At 37.2% G+C, this 26900-nt stretch overlaps 1 protein-coding gene across 1 annotated transcript in view; it reads left to right on the forward strand.

Annotated features, from left to right (window-relative positions):
* The first annotated feature begins 4874 nt into the window (after positions 1-4874).
* prkx (protein kinase X-linked) overlaps positions 4875-26900 on the forward strand; it is a 61037-nt gene continuing 39011 nt past the window's right edge. Inside the window, exons 1-2 of the mRNA XM_023290372.3 lie at positions 4875-5521; positions 25394-25562. Of these exons, the coding sequence (XP_023146140.1) occupies positions 5380-5521; positions 25394-25562 (311 nt within the window). The 5' untranslated portion in view covers positions 4875-5379. The remainder of the gene's footprint in view (positions 5522-25393; positions 25563-26900) is intronic.

A 26900-nucleotide genomic window follows, 5' to 3' on the forward strand; every position in this document is an offset into this window, starting at 1 on the left:
AAAAATAAATGCTGTGAGTAAAATGAACACAAAAGACAAAGATTCTTTTCAATAGCGGCGTCTCATTAACAAAGTCTGTCTCTGTTGCTTATTAAGTAATTATTTATTCTTCCAGTTGATTTTGCTGTATTGAAACTGAAAACCTCAGCTCAGAGGTTTTCTTTAGTTCAGCAGCACAAACCAAACAACACAAACATGATGCAAGATGTGAATTCTGCTGTTCGATCCAAATGCCATCCGGAAATGTCAGATTTCTCAGAATCGAGAAGTCTTTTTTGGTAAACATTATCCCAGCAACAATTATGGTTTCCACGAAATGTTTTTGGCAAAGCTAATTGAACATGCAGAGCTCCATAACGGTTTTAGAGTCCAGGTTTTATCCAGGTGGCATCTGATTGGACCACATTTATTCTGCAGCAGGACAATAAGCCTGAACAAGCAGCTGTAGTCATAAATAACGAGGAGTCCTGCAACAGATGGTGTGAAAAAAGTCTGCATGAGAGTGAAAACAACCCATTCATCATGGAAAAACAGTGTTTAACATGAAATGTAAAGGCATATGCATGATCCTAATAAACCTTCCCTATCCAACGTCAGTCTAGAATATCAAATTTTATCAGATTTCAAAGTGTGACAAAGAGGATGCACAGCTATGTGGAAATAAAAGTGTGGTTTAACCCGTGTTAACCCAGTTGCTGCAATCCTGCACAGACCTGAATGATAAGTTTAATAGTGAAAATGTGACAGCTTCTAGGAGACGCTCCCTGGATTTTAGACTTATCTTGCATTTCTGAATGTCTCAGTAATGCATATAACTGAGAAAAAAAACATTGCGTGAGTTCACAAAGATGGAAAGGGATACAAGAAGACAATTCAGGTGTGCCTCTACTGTGGATTAACTAGCATGAATATTGCAGGTTTGTGTTGACTTAAGACTTTAAAACATGCTGATAAAATGAAGCATTGTGATTATGAAATAGTATCATTTATGTTCACACAACATTTATCCAGTCTAGACCAACAAAAATCAGTCAAGGCACAGGTGCAGCAGTAATCAGGCAGCGCAATAGCACCACTAATCAGGACTGCGTTCGCCATCCTAAGATGACACGACAGACAGCGATGCATTTGCACAATGTAGCTCTGAAAAACACAAAACACAGGGTTTTTTCAGTGAAAATCTGAGTTTCTGTGACAGTTCAGACAGTCGGAACGACATTGTGTAACATCAGTCTCAATTTACTGCAGCCAGAAAGAATTTTTCCTCGCTGTTTGGCACAAAACTGCAAGAAAAGAACATAAAATAATCAACCTGATGTATGTTCTTTGATCAAATGAGACTAAAATAAATTTGTTTGGATCAGATAGAATCCAGCATGTTTGCTATGAACACGAACAGAAGTACCACAATGAATACATAGTCCTGACAGTGAAGCACGGAGGTGTCAGTATGATGATATGGCTCGGACCTGGCCAAGTATGTCACCTGACTTGAATCTTCCAGAAAACCTTTGCAGTATTTTAAAGGGAGGCTTTACGATTTTACATTAGCGCCAATACAACAAGAAAAGCACTCAGAGAGTGCAGTACTCCGCCAAGGCTGCTCAGCTGTGTCATTTCTAACGGCTGAAACCTCGAAAAATTTGTGACAGAAATCACGGCAACATAGAATGTGGCCATTTAATATAGTTGTACCCTCAAACAAAATGACCCAGCGCTGAGCACAGGTGTGTGTGTTATGCATGTGTATGTTATGTACAGATGCCAAATTGTGTGACATAAATATGTAGTAGGCGGCGGGAATTGATGGGACTCCGAAACATCCCCACAATTTAATCAGTTGTTCCTTGTATTATTACTGATGGATAAATCTCGAGAAGTCCGGAGCAGTCGATTTGTAATAGGATCGCAATCATGTGATCATCAGTACAGCGATGTCATGCCGCTATCTCGCAGTGGTACAGAAATCTTTAACAAATCTGTGGATCCAGACAATAGCATGTATCACTGTGAAAATCTAATCACTTGGTCCTTGTGTCGTTTCTAACCTTTCCTGAAAATTTCATCCAAATCCATTAGTCCATTTTTGAGTAATGTTGCTAACAGACAGACAAACAGATGGACAAAGGTACGCCGATCGTCACTTCACTCCGCTGTGTTCCTTGTCGGAGTAATTATTGTGGGGTGATGCAATTTGGAATAAATTCACAGTGAAATGATATTCCACAGAGGTGTACTCACTGTGGTATATTATATACACTACAGTTCAAAAATTTGGGGTCACTCAGACAATTTCATGTTTTCCATGAAAACTCACACTTTCATTCATGTGCTAACATAATTGCACAAGAGTTTTCTAATCATCAATTAGCCTTTCAACACAATAAGCTAACACAATGTAGCATTAGAACACAGGAGTGATGGTTGCTGGAAATGTTCCTCTGTACCCCTATATAGATATTCCATTAAAAACCAGCCATTTCCAGCTAAAAAAGTCATATATCACATTAACAATGTCTACACTGTATTTCTGATTAATGTTATCTTCACTGAAAACACAGCTTTTCTTTCAAAAATTTCTGAGTGACCCCAGACTTTTGAACAATAGTGTATATGTATTTTCTCATTGAAATAAGTGTCATGCAAGAATTAAGTACTGAAATTCCTCCTCTTTATGATCAAAAACGCCATTTTTATTAAACTCTCATTGGCAGCAGATCACTGTCTGATATCACTGAGCGTATTCTTTGTTGGTGTGATTACTTAAAGTCTCACTCATTGAGATAACGCCTTCAATCCCATCAGGTGAATCCAAGGCACTCGACAAAGCCTTATCTTTCAGCCAGAGATCGTCCTAAAAGCCTCCCTCCTCTTTCCTTTAATGTTTGACAGGCGGCTTCAAAAGGGGCTGCTGCAGTAGCATGGAGTGCCAAATAGTTTCACAGCTTGAGGACGCATGTGCAAATGTTAGGCCACCTCTGTCTAAATCAAACGTATCACTATTCCATTCATGCTGCAGACAGTCTGACAAAAAAAAAAAAAAAAGAAACCCAGGCTGCGGCATGAATACTAATAACCGTCGCTCTGCTTTGCATTGCTAATGTGGTCAGAAAACTTTAAAACTATGAAGCAACTGAATGCGCAAATCAGGAAATCTGAATTACATGTGATTATAATGAATGTGCCCTCATTCAAACAGCTCTGTTATGCAGAATTACCCCGATTTAGCCGGTGGAGGACTAATGCCATACTGGAGGAGACTAAAAATACACATTTGTACAGCAGACAGGAGTTCAAAGCGAGCACAGATGCTGCACCTCGAGCCATATTTAAATAAATAACTGTCACAGCGTCCAGCCAGGACTTGAGCTCTCCTCTGCCAGCTCCGACTGAAGGAAGGGAACTGAACCTTGTTGGCAGCTGACTCAGTATTGAGTATTTTAAGTCTATGTCAGTGGCACACGTGTCTTGAATTTCCTCTTTTGCCCCTCTGAGAACTTTAACCTCCTGTGTAAGTATAGCCTACATAGCCATGGGCTATTTAAAGGAGACTCACACTCATTTGGGGTTATTGAGGGCAATACTGGATTGAAACAAGCAAATGACCACACAGTTTGGTGTTATTATTGCTGAAATCTACACCCAAATCAGTAAAAAAAAAGCTGATTAAACACTCACTTTAGAATGTAATTTTAACCATCTACAAATGATGACTTTTTCTTTGATATAGCACAACACGAAATGTATTTTCGATAGCAAATGGACCTGACTTTGTCATTTCTACATCCATTTATGGCTTTCTGCGGGAGTGAAAATGAGGCTTGTGTGTCTGCACCTTTATGAATCCGATGAAAAGAATATGCATATTTCTTTCTTTGTGCACACACGCAGAGCAAGAAGGTGTGTGAATGTTGGACTTTATTAGGTAGGCTCAACTTGATAATGTGCAATAGTTCATTTTCATCTCATTTTTCAGGTGCAATATTTCATTTTTATGTCTGGTATTCAGGTACGACCTCAGTATATTTGCCAGCATTCTTTATTTTATTTCTATAATTTACCGTGCTTATATTGAACTTATAGATTATTTTTTGCATGCAAAAGGTCAGAAGAAACAAGACTTCAAGAGTATGGGAGGACTATTTTTTAAAAATGTTTTGTTCCTGTTGTCCAAAAACAGAGCAAGCATGGATGAAAAAAAAAATCAAAGTCAGAGAACAACTGCAATATAGAATAAAATAAACTTTGAAGAAATTATAATTTTGCTTTTAGATATAACAAATAATAACGTATACAAATTAACAGAAAAATACATCTTAGTGGCAACCACGCATGCTTAGTCTTTTTTTGAGAGTAACTTGTAGTCAAAGTATATTTGTAGCCAAGGTATATTTAAAATAATATGCTTGCTATTGATTTTTCTTATTATGAATGTGTTATTTGACATATTTTATGTCACTAATGGCTTTCTCCTTCTTTTATTTCACCTCTGGGTGCTTGAGTTCACCACACCTGTCTTTATGGCCACGCTCTTGCTCATCCGTGATTGGTTAACGTCCAGAGACAGCTTCGTTTTCATTGGCTGCGTTTTGTCAACATGCAGCTTCTTTCTTCATTTAGTGTCAAGGTACCAGAGCTGCAGTCAAACAGCACGTACAGGAAATTTACGAGTAAAACACTAAACGTATTTGGATTTCTTTTTAAACTGTTCGGTCTACTGCTTTAAAACAATAGTGCTACTTTAATTTCGACTAGAACAGACTTATCTTAAGAGAAAACGCTGCTATTCTCTCGAGGAAGTTGGTTAAGTCGCCTAGTTGGTTAGCGTTTGCTCTTATTTTGAAAGTCTTGACCGGCAGTTACTTGAGCAGCGATGCAATATTTGTTCCTGGTTGATGTGGACAGAAGAGGAGCTGCTGGGTGAGGTCTGCTGTTGTAGCTGAGCAAATAATGGGGCAAAGCAGTAAACTCGGGTCAGAAAATCCTCGGAATTCATCTAGTTAGCGGGATTTTAAAATTCAGATATTTGTTCTTTCAGTTTTGCGGGGCCTCTCTCATGAGCACACCATGTTAGCTGCTAGCTGCTAGCCGCTAACGCCTAATGCCAGTGCACCTGTGTCCGGCTTCTTTGTCTCACTCGTGTCGGTATCTTAATTTTCTCCCCTGTCATTGAACTTGCTAAGATAAACGTTAGCTACTTTTATTTAAATTTCATCCTCTAATGTGGAAAGCTTCTGTCACCAGTATCCGACGTGCGCTGTCAAAGCTAGACAAAGACCTGGCGACTGTCTCCGTCCAGAAATGTATGATGTGAACTCTGCAGGCGTCCAGCTGGATATTTATACACCCCAATAGTCAAGCTAGTCCCAAAACTAAGAAATGGCGTCTTCCAAAGCAAAAGTCGGAGTCAACAGTGAGACCCAGAAAGAAAGTAAAGGCAACGCCAGCAGTTCAGCTGGAGAAGCATCACCAAATAACCGGATATACAGCCTTGATGACCTGGAGACTGTTGCCACAGTTGGTAAGCATGTCTGAACCTGTTTTGGCCAATTATGATTTGTTGTTTCAAGTGTATTATATGCAGTATTTCTCTCTAAGCTTCAGGAGTGATTCCTAGCTGGGGTTAAACCTCATACTGGTTTGAGTACACATAAAGCTGCAGACACCACTGACCCAGAGTTGTTATTATTTCTGTTCTAGTCCACTTTAAAGACTTTGTTCCATTCAGTGGATCAGTTTCTGTGACCAGTGAATCCACTTTACTGCATTCTCAACTGTGCGTCCAGTCCATGTAGACTTAAATATTGGTGACCTGACTCTCATGGACATGGCAAAATGTATGTCAAGCCTTGATGTTACTCTTTTGTGGACGTGCAAAAGGATAGCTGCAGACATGTGGTTGTTTTTATGCTACTTTTCCAGTGTAATTCCACTTCCACACATGCACTGTAGGTTTGCATCTACATATTCTGCACATAAACTCCACTGCCAAGCATGCACAGTGCTGGTTTTGTATTGTACTCGCTGCATTGACTCAAATTTTGGGGTTTGTATTGCCTTATTTCCACCCAGCTTCATTTCCGTCCTATGTAATATGGAATATGCCCCTAAGTGATCATGCATGTCATTACAAATGCATGAAAACTCAACTGTAGCAGTGGGAGATGCTGATTTTATTGGTTTGTGCAATCTAGGTTTATGGAATTTTTGTATCAAGCATTGCAGTGTGCAAAGAGTACAAATATCGCATTGTGAGAGTTAAGTGAGGACACATAAATGACACATGCATACTTTATGTTCCACAGTTGCAAGAGTTGAACGAGCTAAGCTAGTTTGTTCACTGAGCAGGTTGTTTGCTAACTTGTTTATTCCAACTGCATGCGAAACAATACCCGAGGCAAATTCCAGACCAGAAAAAAAATGGAAAGGGGAGTTTCGCAAAACACATTACGTCACAAATTTTCCCACGAGGTACAATACCAGTGTTTTTCTTTCAATGGCAGTGAGTATATGCAAAGGTCTGTAGATTTAGTCACTTGTCTAAGTCTTGCAAGTCTGTAGATACCAGTCTTTGTAGAATAGAATGCAATATACCAACAAAAACTACACTTCCCTAGCTGTACTTGTGTTTAATCAAGACCTTATTTTTACTCCAGGGCTAATTTTGTAGTTTTCGTGGATACTTGGAAAGATCATAGAGTTGTACTCCACATATTGAGTTGGTTGAATGTCAAATTTGGGATTGAGAAGGAGTGAAGACTATTTAAGACATGAGCAGAGACTTTTAGTTAAAATACATACATGATTATTACAGATATTTATATTATAGTAATAAATAAACTTCTCAAATAATTCAGTAAGTGTATGAAGAAATTACTGAATTAGAGATCTGAACTGAACGTAGAGAAAACATGTTTTAAATAGATGGCTAAAAGTAAAAAAAATTATTGAAATAGTCAGATGACAGTAATAAATTAATGTTGACAGAGCTAAACATTTTGATCCAGTGGTTAAAATAGTGGCCTAACAACAAAACGTGCATCGTGAACTAAGTAAAACATTCTGGTTATGACAGTTGATAGATGTTGAAAATGTAATCACTACATGAAAGCTAATGCTAAATACTAAAAACTGATTTAAAAAATTATGGATATAACAGGAAAAATATAGCAAAAAGTAATAAATAAATTTGAAAAAAGCTAAACGTGGGCAACCCAAAGCCAGTGTCAGAAATTAGAATGCCACAAAAATACATGATTGAGGGGTAAATATTGCTCTCAAGATTTTGATAAATAAAATATTCCATGAAGTAATGTATAATACATAATAATGCACTAATAAGCAACGAAAAAGTAATAGCAGCTGGTGCTAAAATCTAAGTTATTTATGTTTTCTTAAACACTGAAAGTTTTCCCCATGTGTGATGATAATAATCAAACTACAGCACCTTACAATGTGTTTTCAGGTTATGCAGCTACCTGTTGCTATAGTTTGATAGTTGCTTGAATGATTGCGTGAAGGAGTGCAGGCCTGAAAGATAAACAACCAAACATGCTGGAATAGATGCATCATTTCAGAAATGTGGGTCAACTTTGACAGATGATAAAGCAACATGTAATCTGCAGTATATCACATGTCACATTTTCAATAAACACACAGAGCCAGAATCCAGCCGATCATCAAGAAGTCTGGTCCAGAAGTGTCTCAGACTGTCTTTGATTGGGACCAGCATCATGTACAGACGTATTAAAATCAAATGTACTGCGATAAACAGCTTGTTGTGATAAGAGTTTCCCAGCCCTACCACATTAACAAGAACAGGGAGTCACCTCGTCTCCTATCAGGATATTCACTACTTTATCTGCATGTCAGCCAGTTCCAGCTGACCTACTTCATCCTTTATCATTTTTCCTTTTGGTAGATTTACTTTATATAAACCCTGCTGCTGCAGACTAAGGTTGTTCCGCCATAATTTGAACAACACTCCCATAGATTTTTTGTCTAAAAAGATGCTACAGACGTACAGAATTAAAGCATACAAAGTACTCAAGGGTAGCTATTTTCTTTTCAATGCAACAAAACTAGATTTACATCAACAGTCATTACAGCGAGAGAAAACGTGCTATTATCTCATGCAGACATTTAAACTCATGTATGTAATTTCTCAGGTTTTACACAAAGCCAGGTAACGAGTGGCAGCTGTATACAGTGTTCAGAGCTCAAACATTAACATTTAGTGCATCCAAACCATATAATAACCTGTCAGGAATGCTTTTTTATATCTTCTTTCTCTGCTTTGCTGAGTAGTCAAGGAGACTTCTAACAGAAACTGTGAGTGAAACTGCAGTGAAACGGTTTCCCAAAGTGCACTGCTTGATAGATCAGATATTAACCAAATTCAGCCTGAGGTCATGTTTCATATGTTAGACACTGGCCAGTGAGTGCAGCAGTGTTCACAGGTTCACCGTGTTCAGACAGAATCCTGCCTTTAGGGCGTTTGACGTTATTTGTTTGACGTTTCTGAATGCTAAAACTTTGAGTCACAACATCATGAGATTACGCAGGAACTTACTCAATCAGGACTTTTTATGACTCTTCATTGTAAAAGTAAGAATCATTCATTCCAAGAACACGCCTTGCATGTCGAACATTGTATTTTTATTCAGTAACAAATAAAAAATGATGGCAGCACACACCTTCTACAAGTTGTTGAATTTTAAAGCGATACTCTGAATTTAGCTAAACTCAGGAGTTAAACAGTTTGAAAAATTTAAAAATAATAGTTTAGATTTGCTAAATTCAAAGTACAGGCCCCATAGTAAGAACTGAGTGAAACAAAAGTCAATTTTGAACAATGTTTTTAATGCTTCATTTGATCCCCAGTGTACCACAAAGTGAGATTATTGATGTCATGAAGATGGATGTCTTTTAACCCGTAAGAACTTTGGTTTGATTTGGCCAAAAGCTAAAGTATCCTTTATTATTGGACAGCCTCGAAACTAAAGGCACTTGATGAGTATCATGTTTAGGTATGTAAAGTTTCAGAGCTCTAATCTGCAGCTGTCAGTTTTGAAATTTGAATTGAATTCAGTTCCTTTGTCATTTGCCCTAACTATATTCTTCAAAGCTCACCATGATAACAACCTGTTCCTCCTTTTGTAGGAGTCAGATAAAGAAAACCTGGGTTGACAAAGCAAGTTGTGATACCCATTATCTCAGATTGGGATTTTTATTTAGCCTAGTGGTGTTGCTTTGTAGTTCAGCTCTTTTCCCATCTATCATGTTTACACACTGGGTCAGTTTTGTCTTTAAATCGCACAGTTCATTTTATAGCATGTAAATATTATCTGTAATTATTGACAGCTGACTTGAAATACATTTTTATTAATGCGTTTCATTTGTTAATACGTCAACTTGGATACAATTCAACTGGTCTTTAATTGGGGGGAAAAAGAGAAGGAATGAGGGTGGTCTGATCTAAACCCTGTTTTCAGTCTCCCTGCAGCATCACTTTCCCCTTTGTCATTTGTGTTTCAATGCAGTCAAATTAATCAGACAGTTCTTCTTGTTTCAGTCATCAGATGTTGGGAACAGTGTGAAATTTGACTCCCACCTAAACCAGCACTCATTACCAAGCTGGAGCTGGGCAGATAGAATCGATATTTTATGACAAGGTGAGCAAAAATACAGAGTTGATGACAGCAGTTGTGTTGGGAAAATTGGCTTTATTATGGGTCACATAATGTCGCCATCATCTGCATGGAGGCCATTGGAGGTGATCTCTACTAATGACAGTATGACGGTGTTGAAATACCGATGATTGTTCAACCATTGTTTGAGCGCACAGGTTTGACTTATGTTGGGTATTTTTGGCATGCTTGATTGACGTTCCAGTTGCAGTTCATTTGTCCATGCAGTAGGTTCTTTTCAGTTAAACCTCGGAACACATTGACTTTCTTATCTGCTGTGTGCGTCAGGCTTTTTAGGAATAGCTGTGTGCGAGTGTCCAGCTTCCATTAGCAGCTGACGGAAGTTCTTTAATGAGAGATGCTAATTCCCAAATAAACAGGCAAAAAAGACACAAAAATCTCACAAACTGTTACGAAAATCAAGTTTTATCTAAATAAGAGCACAATAGTAAATTAAAAAAACATAATGACTCTGAAAAAGCTCATGAAAGTAGAGATAACGGGGTTTAACAGGGCTCTACGTTAACTTTTCGAGGCACTTTATAGTAGCCCTGGTGCTATAAATAGCCGTATGTAGTAAGAGTTTCTACATCCATTTATGGATAATTGTGGGAGTAGGGATGACTCGACTTTAATTGAGATTCATAAAACAGAATCAAGCACAAGAATGGCTCTATAAACTGGTGGAAAAGAATGTGCGCGCTGTTTCTTGCAGTGGCATGATTATCACTGAGTGTACACGACTCCTATGTTTTTAAAAACAGAACACTACTTCTTGTGTGGTCGGGTGAGAAACGCTGTAAATCTGAAATCTGGGATTTGATGCTGTGCCAGGACCCATCCGTGCAACGGAAAGTAGTTAAAGCCTGCTAATGTGCCTATAAGAGATGTAATATAGGAGGCACCTGCTGGATAAATGTTCTTTCTGTGCTTGCGTGGGTTTCCTGTGGTGCTCTGGCTTCTTCCTACAGTTTTAAGACATGCATGGTAGGTGCAGGCCCATTTTCACTGCAATATAAAGCCCTGCACCTCTAAGGAAATAGTACAACCATGACTAGGAGAGAACACAGAAATCGATGCAAGAACATGCACATCACTTGTGTTATCAACACTGGAAAAACTGGCTTTACATACCATAGATATACATTTACTACTACTTGCAGTGCTGTGAAAAAGTATTTGCTCCCTTCTCAAATTCTGTTTTTCTTTTGCATGTTTTCCCCTCTTTAATTTCTTGATTGAACAGGTCTGGGGGTAATCAGGCTTGGATGTGGTCAGTGAAATTGAACTTGCTTTCCAAAAAATGTGCTAAGCCACAGTTAATTCATGATTTAACAAAGGGGGTATTTACTTTTTCACATAGAGCCAGGTAGGCCTTGGAAAGCTTTTTTCCCTTCAAACATTAAATCATTTAAAAACTGCATTTAGTATTTGCTTTGGTTATCAACAGATAAGTGAGGAAAATTTTCCAGAAAATAAGAATTCAAGAAGGGGGCAAATACTTTTTCACAGCACCGTACATCATTCATTGAATTTCATTCTTCTCCTATCTACTCTATGTAAACACAGCCTGCAGTTCAGCCCAGCTTAGCTGCAAAGTCTCAGAATTTTTGTCAGGTGAGCCATTAATGGTTTCCTGGTTGAACTGAGGATGCAGAATTTTGTGTTTTCTTTTCCAGAATTGGATCAATACAAATGTGGAATGTTCATGTAAAATAAAGTGATTTGATGAAATATTAAAATTTTTAGCTTATTTTTGGTTGTTTTTGTCAGAAAACCACAACAAAATTTGAATATTCAGCAATTTTGTCTGGTTTTAAGTCTCTTGCTTTGGTTAATGGTGATGATTTGGGGGTAAAAAAAAACATAAATTTCAAATCTGCTGGCTTATTTTGGACTCATCCAACAGCTTTTTCATTCAATATTATGCTTCTGAATCTACATATGAGATCAAAAACTTGTTTTGTATCACGATTTGGCCGACAGAACATTCCTCAACATCTTGGGAGTCTCAGACGTTGCCAAGTTGTTAACACTGGTCCCATTTATTCACTCTTTATTTTCTTTTATTTTACAATGAACAGTGTAAAAGTGATGCTGACGGATGCGCTGCGGTGATAGAATTGATATCCAGCCCTGCAGAGTGATGACACAGCATCTCTAAGACCTTTTTCATTAATAGTAATAGTCATGTTTCGCAGCAAGACTTAACATGCATTGCGATTTATGATGTCACGCGGCGACTTTATAGGAGACCGCTCGCTCAGTAATATCCATTAAGCTACATGTGAGCAACAAAGCCTGAGCCTAATGTCAGGGAAGGTGTGCTGCAGGCAACAGCATTCATCCTGTGCTGTTGTGAAAAAGCTCCGAGCTTATGTGCCCCGCTTAAAAATCCAATTTGCCTAGCCATTTTGTCTGATGAGAGGGATTTAGCTGCCTAAAACAAACCAGCAAAAGGTCTTTATCTGCCCGCTGTTCTTTTAATTGTCATTGAAATCATGAGGCAACTCTCTTGCGCCATTAGATTTATTTGCTGCCACAGTGGCCTGTGTGACCCGGAGAGCATCACTCCAAGGCAACACAGACTGCACCCCTGCATAAATATTCCGGGTATTGTGTGTCTGCTCTGTGCAAATCTGTTGACTTGCATCCTGTCAGCAAATCAGGAAGTTCAAGAGTTGCGTGCAGCGTTGTTGTTTTCCTGAAGCCCCAGAAACAGAGCAGGTGGAGTCAGGGATGACCCAGTTTCCAGAGGAGGGGTAAATATCACTTTGCAGTACATTATTCTCTAAAGTCATTGCAGTAATGGCCACTACTTGTGGTTGCCTTTGTCCCTGCTTGGTTTCTGATTACCACTGTGGTGTTTGGAAATACAGAAGAAGCGGCCCTATGATTTATAACACCAGCATTGAGTGCTTGGAGATAAGTGCTCATCCTGTTTTTCCATGTATGTGTTCAAACACAATGTAGGGATGATGTTCGTGAAATGGTACACCGGTTTAACACGCTGTCATGCAGGAAGGCTCCTCGTATCTCATTAAAAGCTAGAGCTGCTTCTCCCTGTGTTTTCCTGATGTGAAGTTCTATTTTCAGGTCATTTTCATGCACTCCAACCTCAGTTTTAAAAAACACATCAAAAAAGTAATAAAATTTAATATACAAAATTTGAAACAAATTTACCATTTCATTACAACAGAAGCCGCTAAATCCTAGCTCCACTGCATGATCCTGTCTCACATCAAACACTGCTTCACAACCTGGTTGCTTGATACCGTTGCTGCTCTAAAACCCATTGAACAGCTTGATAAAAAAGCCGTCAAGGTGTTTGACAAAAAGCCACAATCATTTCATCATTGTGCAATCTTAAAGAAATATCAATTCCTAAGCCGTGAGAATTTCAAGTCATTTAAAAGTGCTTGCTTAATATATAAGTCTGTGAATGGGATGGCCTCACGACCCCTGGGGGATTTTATCAAAAAGAAAAATGGTTTTACTGATGCAAGGTTAGCCACAAGAGGTAATGAAGTAAAATTTAGTCCTCCTTTGCACAGAATGTCTTATCTATTAAAGGTTGCACAAACTGGAATTCTCTACCTATAGCTATCAGAGAAAGCGCCACCTTTGTCAGTTTTAAGAGACAGTATAATGCATGGGTGATTAACAATGTGAACACTGAGAACATCAGGCACTTTAAAAACAGGCACTTTTACTATAAGCACATTATGACAGGCTCTGCCTAGACATCGCTTTACTAAAATAGCAGTGCTTTAGGGTAGGTTTAACCCAGCCACAATTAATTAATCATCATTGTCTTTGTTTTGCTATATTGTTTTTATATGTCTGTAACCCTCTCTGTTTTTCTTTAATGTTTGGGACAACAGATGGAAAGTAGCCATGTGCTAAATCCAGCTTATTTACTGCAACTTTGTCTAAACTTAAGAGATTGTACGTTTATTAATTTGCACTGTCCCGTCCAAATAAAGAAATGAAAATTATTTTCAGGTCTCTGAGGTCAGTTACAGCCACTTATTCGCCATCGTGCTCTAATTTTTAGTGTACAGTGTGGCTTATGGACGTCAGATTTGTCCTTGGCATTTCTGTGCTGCAGTTTGTTGTTTCTTTCTGATCAGCATGACTGCGATAAACCCAAATCTCTGATAATCTTACCTGATATGACAGTTAGGCTGGAGTGCTTTCTTTGTGTGATAAATTAGGTCTTACTGTTTACCGTTTTATCCTCCTGTCACGTTTTTACTCACTGTGAGCTAATTTTTTCACTGCAGTATAAAGTCCTGTCCCTCCATGGAAGCGGCAGAAGCATGACAAGAAATGGAGAGAATTCAAAAATGTCTTCTGTGCAAAATGACACAGTAATTAGGGCAACAGTAGAGTTGATGCAGAGAGTGATTGTTGCACAAAACATGAGTAAACTGTCAAAATATTTAGAAAAAGCTGCGTCCAGACACCCATACAGGCAGAGAAATACACAGTTTGACTGCCTAGCTCTTTTATTCCTCGCTAAAAATATTCAAAATGAGCATATGCCACACGATTGTTTACCTTTAGCTGCATTCATAGATTCAGTCTGAAATAATCACAGCACCATCTCGTCTGCGGATACAGACAAACACTGTTTTTCTTAATTTTCACAGTTTCTTTAACTCACAGATAAAGTTCTGCATTGATTTTTTTTTTTATTTAAAAGTGAAGCGTAAAACAGGTTTTATTAACACGATGCACTTAAATTTGCTTAGTATATGTTGAAGGTGAAGCGTTTAATTCTTATATAATACTGAACAGTTAAATCATACAGAATCATAATGGTTTATTTCATATCGGATTATTCCAATTAACACTTGTATCACCACAACATTATTGTCTGTAAAGTGATTTGTTGAAAAAAAAATTCTGTTTATTTTGCTATATATTTTTTTTTACTTTACATTTTAATTATCATTTTCTATAATGGTAATTTGTTCAAAACGGTGTTGTTGCAGAGTACTTCTTAAGAATTTATATGAAAAACACAGTTAAAACAATCTTATTTCCATTTTAATTTGCTATGGATCATTAAAATACAGGGTTGTACTTGAAGAATCGTAGTACCCTTAAAATCCAAACAGTACCTTCTGTAGTTATGTTGCTATGAAAAAAAAAAGATTTCTTTGATTACTTATTGTACAACAACAAAAGATAATAACCTGGAATTAATGTGCGACATTTTTCCAAGTGCCCACAAGTGTTACTAAAGCTGAAAAAATGGTGTGTTTAGCTGAAAAATCCCAGAATTTTTCTAGCAAGACTTTTGGACACAGCTGAGTCAATAAAGGCTTCTTGGTTACAACAACAAATGTAGAATTTTTCATTTTTTACTGACAAACATGTTTTTAGTTGGTGATGCAGAAATCACAAATATGTTTTCATGTTTGGTCTATTTAAACTGCTGGTACTGCAGCTGATAGAACACAAATAAGAAAACTGATCAGTTTATTAGTATTTATTACAGTCAACAATCAGTCACTTTAGTTTCACTTTGATTTGGCCACAAATTAAAGTGATTTCCTTCATTTTGAGACAGTGTTAGACCTACATGCACTTCAGTACAATATCATGTTTGAATATATGAAGTCTGATAGTTTTATTGTGCAGCTGTCTGTTCGAAATAATCGGCTGCATTGATTGGTAAAATAAATACATTATGCACGTTTAACAGTTTTCTACCAGCATTCCTGTCTTACAGCTCTTCACCGTCATAAATTTTTATGTTCCTCACTGTTCTCCATTAAAACGACCTGTTGACTGAAGCAGCTGAACACAATCGGTTCATTTTGTGCAAAAAACGAGTCAAATGTTGCGTTAAACACTCCTGTTTGCGTGGATGAGTTTGAAGCAGAAAGTCTGACTTAAAGTAAGTTGATAACCACCTTCCACGAGGCCTCAATTCAGAGAATTTTGCCTCAAGGAATTGTAGGAATCAAATTACTGAAATAACTCGAGGAATCATTTCAGTCCTAGTTGTTTTATGTAAAAATCACCAGAATATTACACCCCACTGACCACAGCCTGAAACTATACAAATATATAGTATCATCAGATACAATTTCAACTTTTTGACAGCATCTAATCGTGTGATTTTCAGGTTCATTGTCTCATTTAGAATCTGCCAAAAGTCAACCATTAGCAGGCGCTAGATACTGTGAAAATAAATAATTCTGTACTCCCCTGTGCATCAGCAAAGCCATTCAGTGAGTCAGCTGCAACCAAGGTATAGGCAACAAAAATTCAAAGACTTCAGGTAAACTGTAGGTGAGGTCAGTGATATGTGGTTCAAATGGGAAAATTAACCAATTATAAGCTTCAAACACACAATTCTGCAAGTGTTATTTAAAAAGGAGACAAAAATAAATGACTTGCACTAACCAGATTCAGTATTTTTTTATGTTATTGTACTTTTTCACTTTTTGTGTTCAATAAATGTTAGAGTTCTACTAGTGTATTTAATTTGTAATATATACATGTATATACTTTTAGTGTTTAAATTGCCTTTTGTAATCGATGTGCTTTAAAAAAAAAAGGGATATCGGCCTTAAAAATCGGCTTCTACAATCGGCTTTAGATATCAGCCATCGGCTGAAAATTTTTTTAAAAATTGGTATCGGCCTTTGAAAATCCCCTATCGGTCGACCTCTACTATATATGTACAATACACCTGTACTATACTATGTATATGTACAATACCCCTGTACTATATATGTATAATAACCATGTACTATACTATATATGTACAATACACTGCAGATGTCAGCCCATGTTCCTCCAGGATGGTTATTTCTGTTGCATAGTGAGCTCACTTCCACTTTTCATGCTGCAACATCAAGCACAGAATCCGATTACTCGATTAATCACTAGATTAATACTCAATTGCTAAAATAATCGATAGCTGCAGCTCTAAAAACAACCTGTCTTTGTGGGTTCAGAGGGTCAAGAAATGGCTAAAAAGTTTGGCATTAAAGAGATATATGAGGTTTTCACCTGACTTTGACGGTGTATTGCTGTTTCTCTGTTTCCACGGCAACGCGCCCATAGACAAAGGTTCATTGTAGGTAAAGCGGAGGAACGAGACAGCCGGCATTTCATTTGGAAGTTGCAGCAGCTCCATGTCTGACTCAGAGTGTGTTATATCACATATTGTCATCAGCCATTTAGTGTCTCCCTCGCTGCTCGTCTGCACTGCAGGAGCAAAATGCCAAATGTTTCTCCTCATCTTTAGCAGGGAAACAGCACAGACCTCAGGCCGACACGAAGCCACAGAAACTGTAGTCGCTGTGCCTCGGGTTTTTTCTGGTGTGCTCCTGCAGGATTTCCAGCCATTACTGCCCACTCTCACTGTATCATCATCACACTGTGACCTGACTCCATTCACAGTCTGATCTCTCCTGCTCAAAACACCATCTTCCATTGTCTGCCTCGTCCCGTAGAGAAATGAAGTCTGTAAAAAATGCCAGCACAGTTACTCAACACAGTCACATTTAGTCAAAACAGAGACGCCTCTTGAATATCTTTTAGAAGGAAAATGCAAACTGGAAACAAAGTTATGAATCAATGTTGCATCTCTGATATAAAACAGATGTGTCAGACTTATGAAAGCCACAGTGATAGTATTATTTTCTATGTATCATATTAAAGATTCCAGTCTCATGTTGTATCACTGACATGTACACAAAAGACATGTAACTAATTACATAACCAGTCCATAAAGGCAGACAAAGAGACAGAGTGAAATGAACTATACTGCCCAGCAGGCAGACGGTTTACAGGAAAGCTGTGCATCAAACAGCCTGTTATCGTCTCAGTGGAGACAGCAGACTGACATGTTGACGTTTGAATGGGAAAAAAAGAAACTCAGTATACAAGCTGATGTGAATTTCTGTTGTCTGACTTTTATTTGTCTCATGTTTTTGTCGTTTTGTTTCTCGTTTTTGTCATTTTGTGTTTCCTTTTTGTCTCACTTACATTTTTTGTCATATTTTTTTCATTTTGTTTCTTGCTTCTGTCGTTTTGTGTCTCGTATTTGTCATTTGTGTTTTTTTGTTTCGTTTGTCTCATTTTTTTGTAATTTTTTGTTTCTCGTTTTTGTCCTTTTGTCTCATTTTTGTAATATTTTGTCTTATTTTTTGTTGTTTTTTGTCTTTTTTTTGTCTGACTTTTGTCATGTAGATCATAAAGTAAAATCCGATATCATTCAGCTTCAGATACCTGTGACTAAATGTTTTGTTCCTTTGTAGACACACTGTGATCTGTAGGTTGTAATGTGTCAATGATAAACTGAGGCATAATGTTGAAATTGCATTTATTTTTCTTAAGAAATTTCAGGTTGTTCATGATGTTTTGCAAAAAGATAGTTCATTACAAGTGATCATCTTCAGAATGTACTTTTTGCTCTAAAACAAAGGAAAATTATGTTTGTTTGTTTTTTTTAATAGGTTATTATGCTTCGATTTTACTGGTCCTGCCCACTTGAGATCAAAATATGAACTAAAATAATGTGACACCCCTGCAATAAGGCATCTCTATATGTGTTTTTTTTTTTTTGTATCTGTGACCAGTTTCTTCTTTTTGATGGACAACCTTTATAATTAAGTTTTGGAACTGTCTGTAATAACTCTTCTAAAAACACACAAAACCACTTGGTTGTTGATTCTAATGCAATAGTCAGGCAGACAAAAGGAAGTACAAGAGTGATTTTCCATTTTCTTGTTTTGAATCATTCACCAAATGTAAATATGGAATTTTTCTAATGATATCAGAATCTGTGCATACAATTATGTTAACCTCACACACAAAACACACATGAAGGATCGACTGAGATGTAGGCTTCCTCATTAATAAGGGTGACTATAACTGAATATGTGAAATAAAAATAGGAGTGATTAAATTAGGATGTTCTCCTCTTATGTGGGCTCAACTGAGATTGATCTTCTGCGGTTCTTCTCTATTTTCTTAACCTTACATTTTACTCTCACTTTTATTTCCCACTGAGATTCATATCTTACAGTGTTATTAATTATCATTTTCAAGATTGTATATTTGGGTAATTTGTGTTTGCCTTCTAACTTAGCCGTTAGCTGTTAGCATAGCAGTAGCATTGTGCAAGTAGCTATGTACCTGGTTTGGTTTCTATTTCAGTTTTTTGCAGTTTCTGTTTGAGAGACATTTCTGAGATCACAGAGTGACGACAGACAGAAAGAGGAGGCTGCATCAATAATCGTTCAGTAGCAATACCCATACCAGTAATCAGAAAAATGCCAAATATCGGCCCCGATTATCGGCCAGGCCAATAATCGGTCTGACGCTAACACACACACCTTGACACCTAAAGGCAGCCTCTACTTTACAATACATGAGAACCTTGTTTCTCTGGTAATGAATGAATACTGGAGCTGTGTGATATAGAATAAAATTTATCACGATGAAATGTTTAATTTCAGTCAATATTGATAATTAGTGATATTTTTAAATGACCTGTTTTAAATCAAGCTGTGTTTTGATCGATCTTACTTTGAATTTGACCACTTTAGCCTGTTTATCAAGGTACATGGGTGATAATTTTATTGGAAAAACACCAACAAATATAATTAGTTTTACCCACATTAATAAGGAAAAGGGTCGGCTGGCGGGGACTAACCCTTCTTCAATTCTGGCAGCGCTGGAAGCAGGCCGTAGGTATTGCATTGCTTAGGTGGAACATCCAGGGTCGTGGATGTTTTTTGATCGCAAATCCCATCTCTTAAGGGTCACCACTGGTCCCCGTCTGCTGTCGCCTCCCCAAGGTGACTTCTGGAGACATGTTTTAGGGCAATGACAGACCCAGGTGGCTGTTTTCTAGTGCACTTTTGGAGACCTTGATGGAAGCCATGGGGAGACTAATGGAGGGCGAAGGGGCTCCATTATATCCGGATATGATGGGCAGTTATGAGTCATGAAGGGAGCATAACTGGCATTTGCTCATGCCAGTAGAGTTTGAGTTTTTGATATGCATTTTCGTGGCATTTTCATCTGATGCATTTAGGTTAATGGTCAAACATTCTGTTAAATCACTTTCATATTTTTATTGACGGAGTGTCTATTGCTGCTATTGTTTTGTCGTCTATGTGTAATAAGTATATACATAATTGAACAATTAAAATTTGGAGTCACCCAGACAATTTCAAGTTTTCCATGAAAACTCACACTTTTATTCATATGCTAACATAACTGCACAAGGGTTTTCTAATCATCAATTAGCATTTCAACACAATTAGCTAACACAATGTAGCATTAGAACACAGGAGTGATGGTTGCTGGAAATGGGCCTCTGTATCCCTATGTAGAAAAAATCTGCCACATCCGGTGAGAATAATCATTTATCACATCAATGTCTTGACTGTATTTCTGATTAATTTAATGTTATCTTCACTGAAAAAAAAATTCTTTTCTTTTAAAAATAAGGACATTTCTAAGTGACCCTAAACTTTTGAACAATAATGCATAATTAAGATATGAAGATAATGTTAATGTGTGACTTTACAGTTCAACATATCTGCACCGACCTCTCAGTTATATGTAAACCAACAAAGTGTTTACAAGATAAAGCAAAAATCTCAACTTCTCGCATGCAGATGTTTGCTCATCTCTCTCTCTGTCCTCTCAGTCTGCGTAAATGACAGTCGGCTTGTAATTCAGACGAATTTAAAGCTCTTCTGTTCTCTGTTGGTGACACTTAAAAGGTTCAGTTAAGCAACAGTCACCTGACTTTGTACATGTGAGCTCACTTTAGCTCTGTTTGCAGAGATGAGCACAGTGTGATGCAACGGTGGTTGAAGTATTGCACTGTCGTCTGCTTTATGCTTCTACTTTTTTTTCCATTTCAAAGGGAAATATTTTGTGTTTGAGTCCACTGCGTTTATCTGTCAGCTGTTACTATTTTTTTTGTTGGTTTACAAACTTATTTTTAGTGCAAAATATAAACTTTTAACAGTTAAAGATCTTCCTTGATCAGAAAGTTGTATTTTGCCTCATTTTCAGTGTTGCTTTTAAGAATCCTCTTTTTATCTCGATCCTACTTCAGTTCATCTAAATTTAAAAACAGACAGAATATTCTTAAATTCACTATGAAAGAGGTCATTTAGGTACATCGTGCCAACAATAGTTCTGTATTGTGAATGCAGAACTACTAGTGGTGGAGTGTTTATATATTGTTGTATTCCTATTTTAATTTTAATATCCTTACATTTTCAACTTTATGCCCATTAAAACCCTGTGCCTTTTCGTTTAGTAGGTCGTATAAGAACTACAGACTACTCCACACAATGTTCCATTTCATTGTGGCTTTAAATTAAGTGTTTGAGACAGAATATGGAGTTCTTTTTAGACATAAATGAGTTGTAATCTTCTCCGTTTTTCTGATCAGCTTTAGAACTTATCATTCTTGTTGGGTTAAAAGTTGAACTTTTAAAAGATGAATATCGCGAAAATGATCTGATGCTGTATTTTGATGGGTGTTTTCAATATTTTTCATTCAACATTTGAAGCCAATTTGCACTTTCAATATTGTAATCTGTCAGTTTGTTAAATATTCATCATTATTAAGCTGTAAACATTGGTTAGTTCAAGCCTCACTGCATAAGTCAATACATAGTCATTGGCTCTTTTTTACTGCCACAAAGTGCATTATGGTGGATTTCAGGCGGAAGAGATAAGTGAGTGATTTAAAAGCCATTGCTTTCACCTCCATTGAATGAAATCCCTTATCACTTTTGCCCTTTTATTAAATGCGGCTTCCTGAAAAATTGCTCACCGGCATGTCTTCATTCTGTCGGTATGCTTATGCTTCACCCAAACATAACAAGTTCAGGCTTTTTCAATGGAGTAATATTCCTCCACAGTGAAAATGAACTCTGGTACGGCTGTCATTGAGATAGATCATAATGATTCATGCGGTGACTTCAGCTTACATCTGCGTTACCTCCCACCTATGCTTCTCCCACATCTCCAAAAACACAGTGTTGATCGGTCATTTCCTTGAGATTTATAACCAATCTGATAATGCTGTGGGTGGGATGAGGAGCCAGTAGCAGTTCAGAGAGAGTCCGAGCCAGAGGAACACATTTTTAATTTAATCAGCTATCAGATCAAAGTAACGATTGTGATAAAATCTGATAACAGGCCGGGACGATAATAGACAAGACCTGATGACAATCTGCTGTCATTAGACTGCCGCCATTTGTACTGAAAGAGTTGTATTGTCACTACAAATCACATCACACCCAATCCAGACTGTTGTCCTTTTTTTCACCTCTGACAAAACACAACAACTTCCATTTTCACAGCAATACTTGATTCACTGAGCTTTAGGAGGTAAAATTTAGCTTTTACATTACCGTATAATTATAATCTAGGGCTATAATATACTGTATTACAGTTAAACCATCAATGGAGACACTGATTATACAGGGCATTTCACCAGAAATGTAAACAAAGCCATTATGTGCATCACGATATTGAACTGATCTTCTGAGAAGTCATGTTCCGAGTGTTTTATTGTATCTAATTTCACTTACATGGAGATGGCTTTCCTTTTCTTTGAAGCACCTGCCGTCAGAAGAGTCTGACTTGTGCTTGGGAGCCATGATGAAGGGCAAAAAGTTAACGAATGTAGCACACTCCAAGGTGGTGTGCAGCCGACAAATATAGCGTCCTATAGCGCCGCGTGACGACATATTTGTAGTTCCACGTAGCCAGTAACGACGGCATTTCATTGTTACTGGTTACATGAAGGACCGAGATCCCGTCCATAACCAATTCCGACATAACGACAAAATGCTGTAAGTCGAGGACGTCATAAACCAAGGACCCCCTGTACTCGCATACATGTACTTTAACTAACATTTCAGTGCACGTCTTTTATCGTATTGTTAGTTTTTTAGTTCATTCATTGACAAAAGAAAAACACAATTCAATACAAAAACAAAAGTTTCCAAACTCTTGAATGAAAGGGAGCACAATGAAGAATTAACTTATCTACTCTGCCCTTTTATATTAAACAATTAATTTATAATAAAAAACAAACAAAATGTCTATAAAGTCTGAGCATAAAAATATGCTGGTTTTGATTACATTAATTCTTGTGTGCAATTTAGATTCCTTTGATTGCTTGTCTAGATTGTTCCATAAATTGACCCCTTTTACAGAAATGCAGCGTTCTATTATGAGGACCCATCTGCCAGCCGGCCAGCAGGCAGATGGATCCCCCCACATAAAGAGCCGGGTTCTGCTCAATGTTTCTTCTCGTTAAAAGGGAGTTTTTTCTTGCCACTGTCGCCTTAGGGCTCGCTCTTGGGGTTCAGGCATATGGGTTCTGTAAAGCCTCTTGAGACAATTTGACCTGTAATTGACGCTATATAAATAAAATTGAATTTAATCAATCTGGCCCTAAATCTTGTTTTTTTCAAAATCTCTGTTCTCTTAAGTTTTACTTATTTCTCTTTTTGCAGATCTGTTCTGGACATTGACTGGTAGAGTTTCTTTATAAGCTTTCTACTTAATTTGCAGGGTAGTATAATCTACTGTGTCATGAAATTTTGACAATTTTAACTGAAGAAGGAATGGATTTGTTGGATATCTGTAATTTTTCCTGATTGATTATTCTGAAGGCTCTTTTCTATAAAATGAAAATTGACTGGATGTTTGTCTTGCAGGAATTTCCCCAAACTTCAATGCTGTAGGTCAGATATGGAACAATCAGAGAATTATAGAACATGCACAATACTTCGTTCTCCAACAAATCCTTTACTTTGTAGAATACAGCAATTGTTTTTATCGTATGTAAAACACCTCATTGTATAAATAACTATGCAGGTTTAGGTGGTTGTTTAGCCTTCTCCAAAAGTGGGGCTCTATTTTCTCTTACAGTGTTGAGTTTTCACACTTAGTCTGGTTATTCTTTCTGCCTAAATCTTCATTTTCGCATGAGTTTTTTTTTAACCTGGTGGCTCACAGAATTGCACAGTGAAAAAAGACTTATAGGAACCAATTCAAACCCAAATGGTGTCATTATTCTATAGTTATCAATTTATCCAATCAACATTTACATCAGAAAGATGACTTCAAGCAAACATATCTTGTCAGTTTAAACATATTGGTTGTGAAGGAACTGAAGAAAGACTGTCCTGATTCTGTCCTATTCAGCTGTCAAACGTGTTTCTTAATTTGTTTTATTAATTGTGAATGAGCATGTCTGCTTCAATCTTGTTTTGAGGTCCTGCGCAAGAAACAGTGCAAAAAGTTGACCTCATCACAATACACCAATACGAATGTCAGTTGGTTATGCTTCAGTATTTTTTGATATATCTGGAAGAATTGTGTATTTTACCTTCAAAATTTGGAAGTTTGTCTTCTGTATGTGACTGAAGATTTGCAAAGACGACATGATTATGGCTTTACCTAAATACGTTTTCCTGTAAAACAAACTAATGTTTTTCATCTACAGAAATATGCAAAGGTCTTTAAATAGGAAGTCACAAGGTGGCAACATCATGAATGAAACCAGAACTAAATATAGAATAAAAGAATGTCTGTCCTTAAAAGTATGTCAGCTTTTGATTTTAGAGCTTTTAATAGTGTATTTTTAGCACTGATTGCTTACCAAGAATGATGATTTCATAAAGTTTTAATCATATCATGTTATATTGTTTAAACATTAATTATCTCACACTGAAGAAGCTGCACAAATTCAAGTCATTGAGTGCTCAGATAAATGGGTTGTAATATACTTTTAGTGTCACTTTGTACTTATTCTGTAATACAAAAAATTAAAAAAAACAACCCAAGTCTTCACATAATAGACTTAAAATCTTGTGGTGACTCAGGATGGAGAAGTAAGTCATTTTTTTGTCAGGACTGTAGAGCCAACAGGTATTTTCGCTCTTCAGTTTCTAAATTTACAAGCACTTATGATTTTCAGTGAGTCCAGGAGTCATTAGAATCATTGCTATTACAGTATTGTAAAATTAATATCACTGGATTTCGGACATTACCTTGGAACGTGCAATGAGCATTTGTTACAGTTTTGTGAAAATGATTATATGGGTCATTCCAGAATTGGAGGACATTTGGGCCTCAAATTTTTTAAAAAATACACCTTTGATAATGTTAATTCCATTGTATCATGTGATTCACTGTTTTCTTCTTCTGCCAGCTAAAAAGGTCATGCTAACAGGGTTGTTGTGGGACACAAGTTCCGTGCATGATAGTTATTATTTAAAATATTATATTGATTTAAAAAAGAAACGTGTTTCCACAATTACAAGAGACATCAATGAAAAAATAATTCCAAAGAAAGGAGGTTTAAATTTAATTTTAACTGTTTTATTTGAGATTCAATGTGGTCATCCTGGGTGTGGGGCAAGAGAAAAATGGCATTTTAGGTGAAACTCCAGACTTATTTGGTATTTTTAAAAATGTTTTCAAACATTCTTTTCTCCTAGTTTTCTCAGGATAAATAAATTTACACAATAACTGCATATTTTAATATTTGGTACATGGATTATTTGAAATTTGATGTGTGGGACACAAAATGTCCTTCAATTCTGCAATGACCCATTAAAGGTTTCAAATGTAATGATAGTAATTGGTAGATGCATTAAAAATCCCTCCCTCCACAGGCACGGGGACTTTCGGCCGAGTCTTCCTGGTCAAGGACAAGAAGAGCAGGGCCTTCTTCGCCCTGAAGCAGATGAAGATCCCGGACGTGATCCGACTGAAGCAGGAGCAGCATGTCCACAACGAGAAGGAGGTGCTGACAGAGGTCAACCACCCCTTCCTCATCCGACTGTGAGTCTCGGCCGCAAACACACAAGGGGGGAGGCAGAGGTCACGATCCACTGGGGAAACACGTTGTAAAGAAAGTTAAAGTGTAGTCTCGAATCCCGACACACTGACTCCAATTAGAAACACAGAACTGATGTTTCAGCGCTGAGGCTGAGTACTCGTCACAATACCACACACATTATGTCACCCAGGACTAATGAGATAATCAACCACTTGGACAGGCAGTGATGAGTGAACCTAATTCCAACATCATGGAGGCGCACAATTGGTCTCTTGCAAGAGCTGGTCATAAGAGCAGATTTGTTCTTACGTGACACGAACGAGCAATTTAGGAGAATTTATGACATTCACAGGTTACTTGTCTCATTGGTGCAATTAGGTCTGAATGAAATAGTTTGACTCTCCACACGGTAAAAAAACTACACTGACTATATGAGAAATCATCATGTCTTCGTCTGAATGAATTTTAAATATGATGCCAGATTTAATGACACCGAAACATCTAATTAATCCGCGATACACCAAAGAGTTTGTGGGAGTTTTTTTTAATCCTGTCACATGTGGGCAGATCTTTCACGGCACCTCCATACAAACAGCACAACCATATGTAAAGGAAGAGAAAACTCACAAATGTCATCAAACTGGGAAAACAGGGTAATTCTGTATGTTGTAGATGTTATAATACTTAGATTTTAGATTTGCTTCCTAGTTTTGTAGTTTTTCGTAAACACAGCCTGCAGTTCAGCCAAAAAGTCCCAGAAAAGAATATTCAGATGTTCTGTCATATCAGCCACTAACTTTATTGTCACTTCAGTAAAAGTAGTATCCAATGATATATAATTAAAAGTTAGACAATTTGGTTTATTTTCCAATTTGATATACATATAAGTATTGTTAAGATGGTGTCAAAATGAATTATTCCATAATTTCCGAATAGTTCAGCCATTTAGTCAATTTTGTTTCTTAATCATCTAAAAAAAAAATCCTCCATGTCTATTAGAAGAAATCATTTTGCTCGTTTTTAAAGCAGTAATTCCACATTTTGGGACTTTGACATGGAGCAGGAATCAAATTGTGATCAGCCTACCTGAGCACAAAGACTGAAAGCAGGATGACAAACAGCTCTCATAGCCTAAATTTACATGTTGGATCCTGTTTGTTTAGTTTATGTAAAAAGGACTTTAGGTTTATGACTTTTTTTTTTTTTTTTTTTTTTTTAAGCTACACCCACCCACCTGTACAGCGTCTCCGGCTGAAACGGATTCAATCAGTGAACACAGCTTTTGTTTTCTTCTCTGTAAAACAAGACAAACAGTCACTATTACCAGCTGCTGTTCAGCA

Source organism: Amphiprion ocellaris, chromosome 24 (assembly GCF_022539595.1).
Source record: "Amphiprion ocellaris isolate individual 3 ecotype Okinawa chromosome 24, ASM2253959v1, whole genome shotgun sequence".
In the NCBI taxonomy this organism is placed as follows: Eukaryota; Metazoa; Chordata; class Actinopteri; family Pomacentridae; genus Amphiprion; species Amphiprion ocellaris.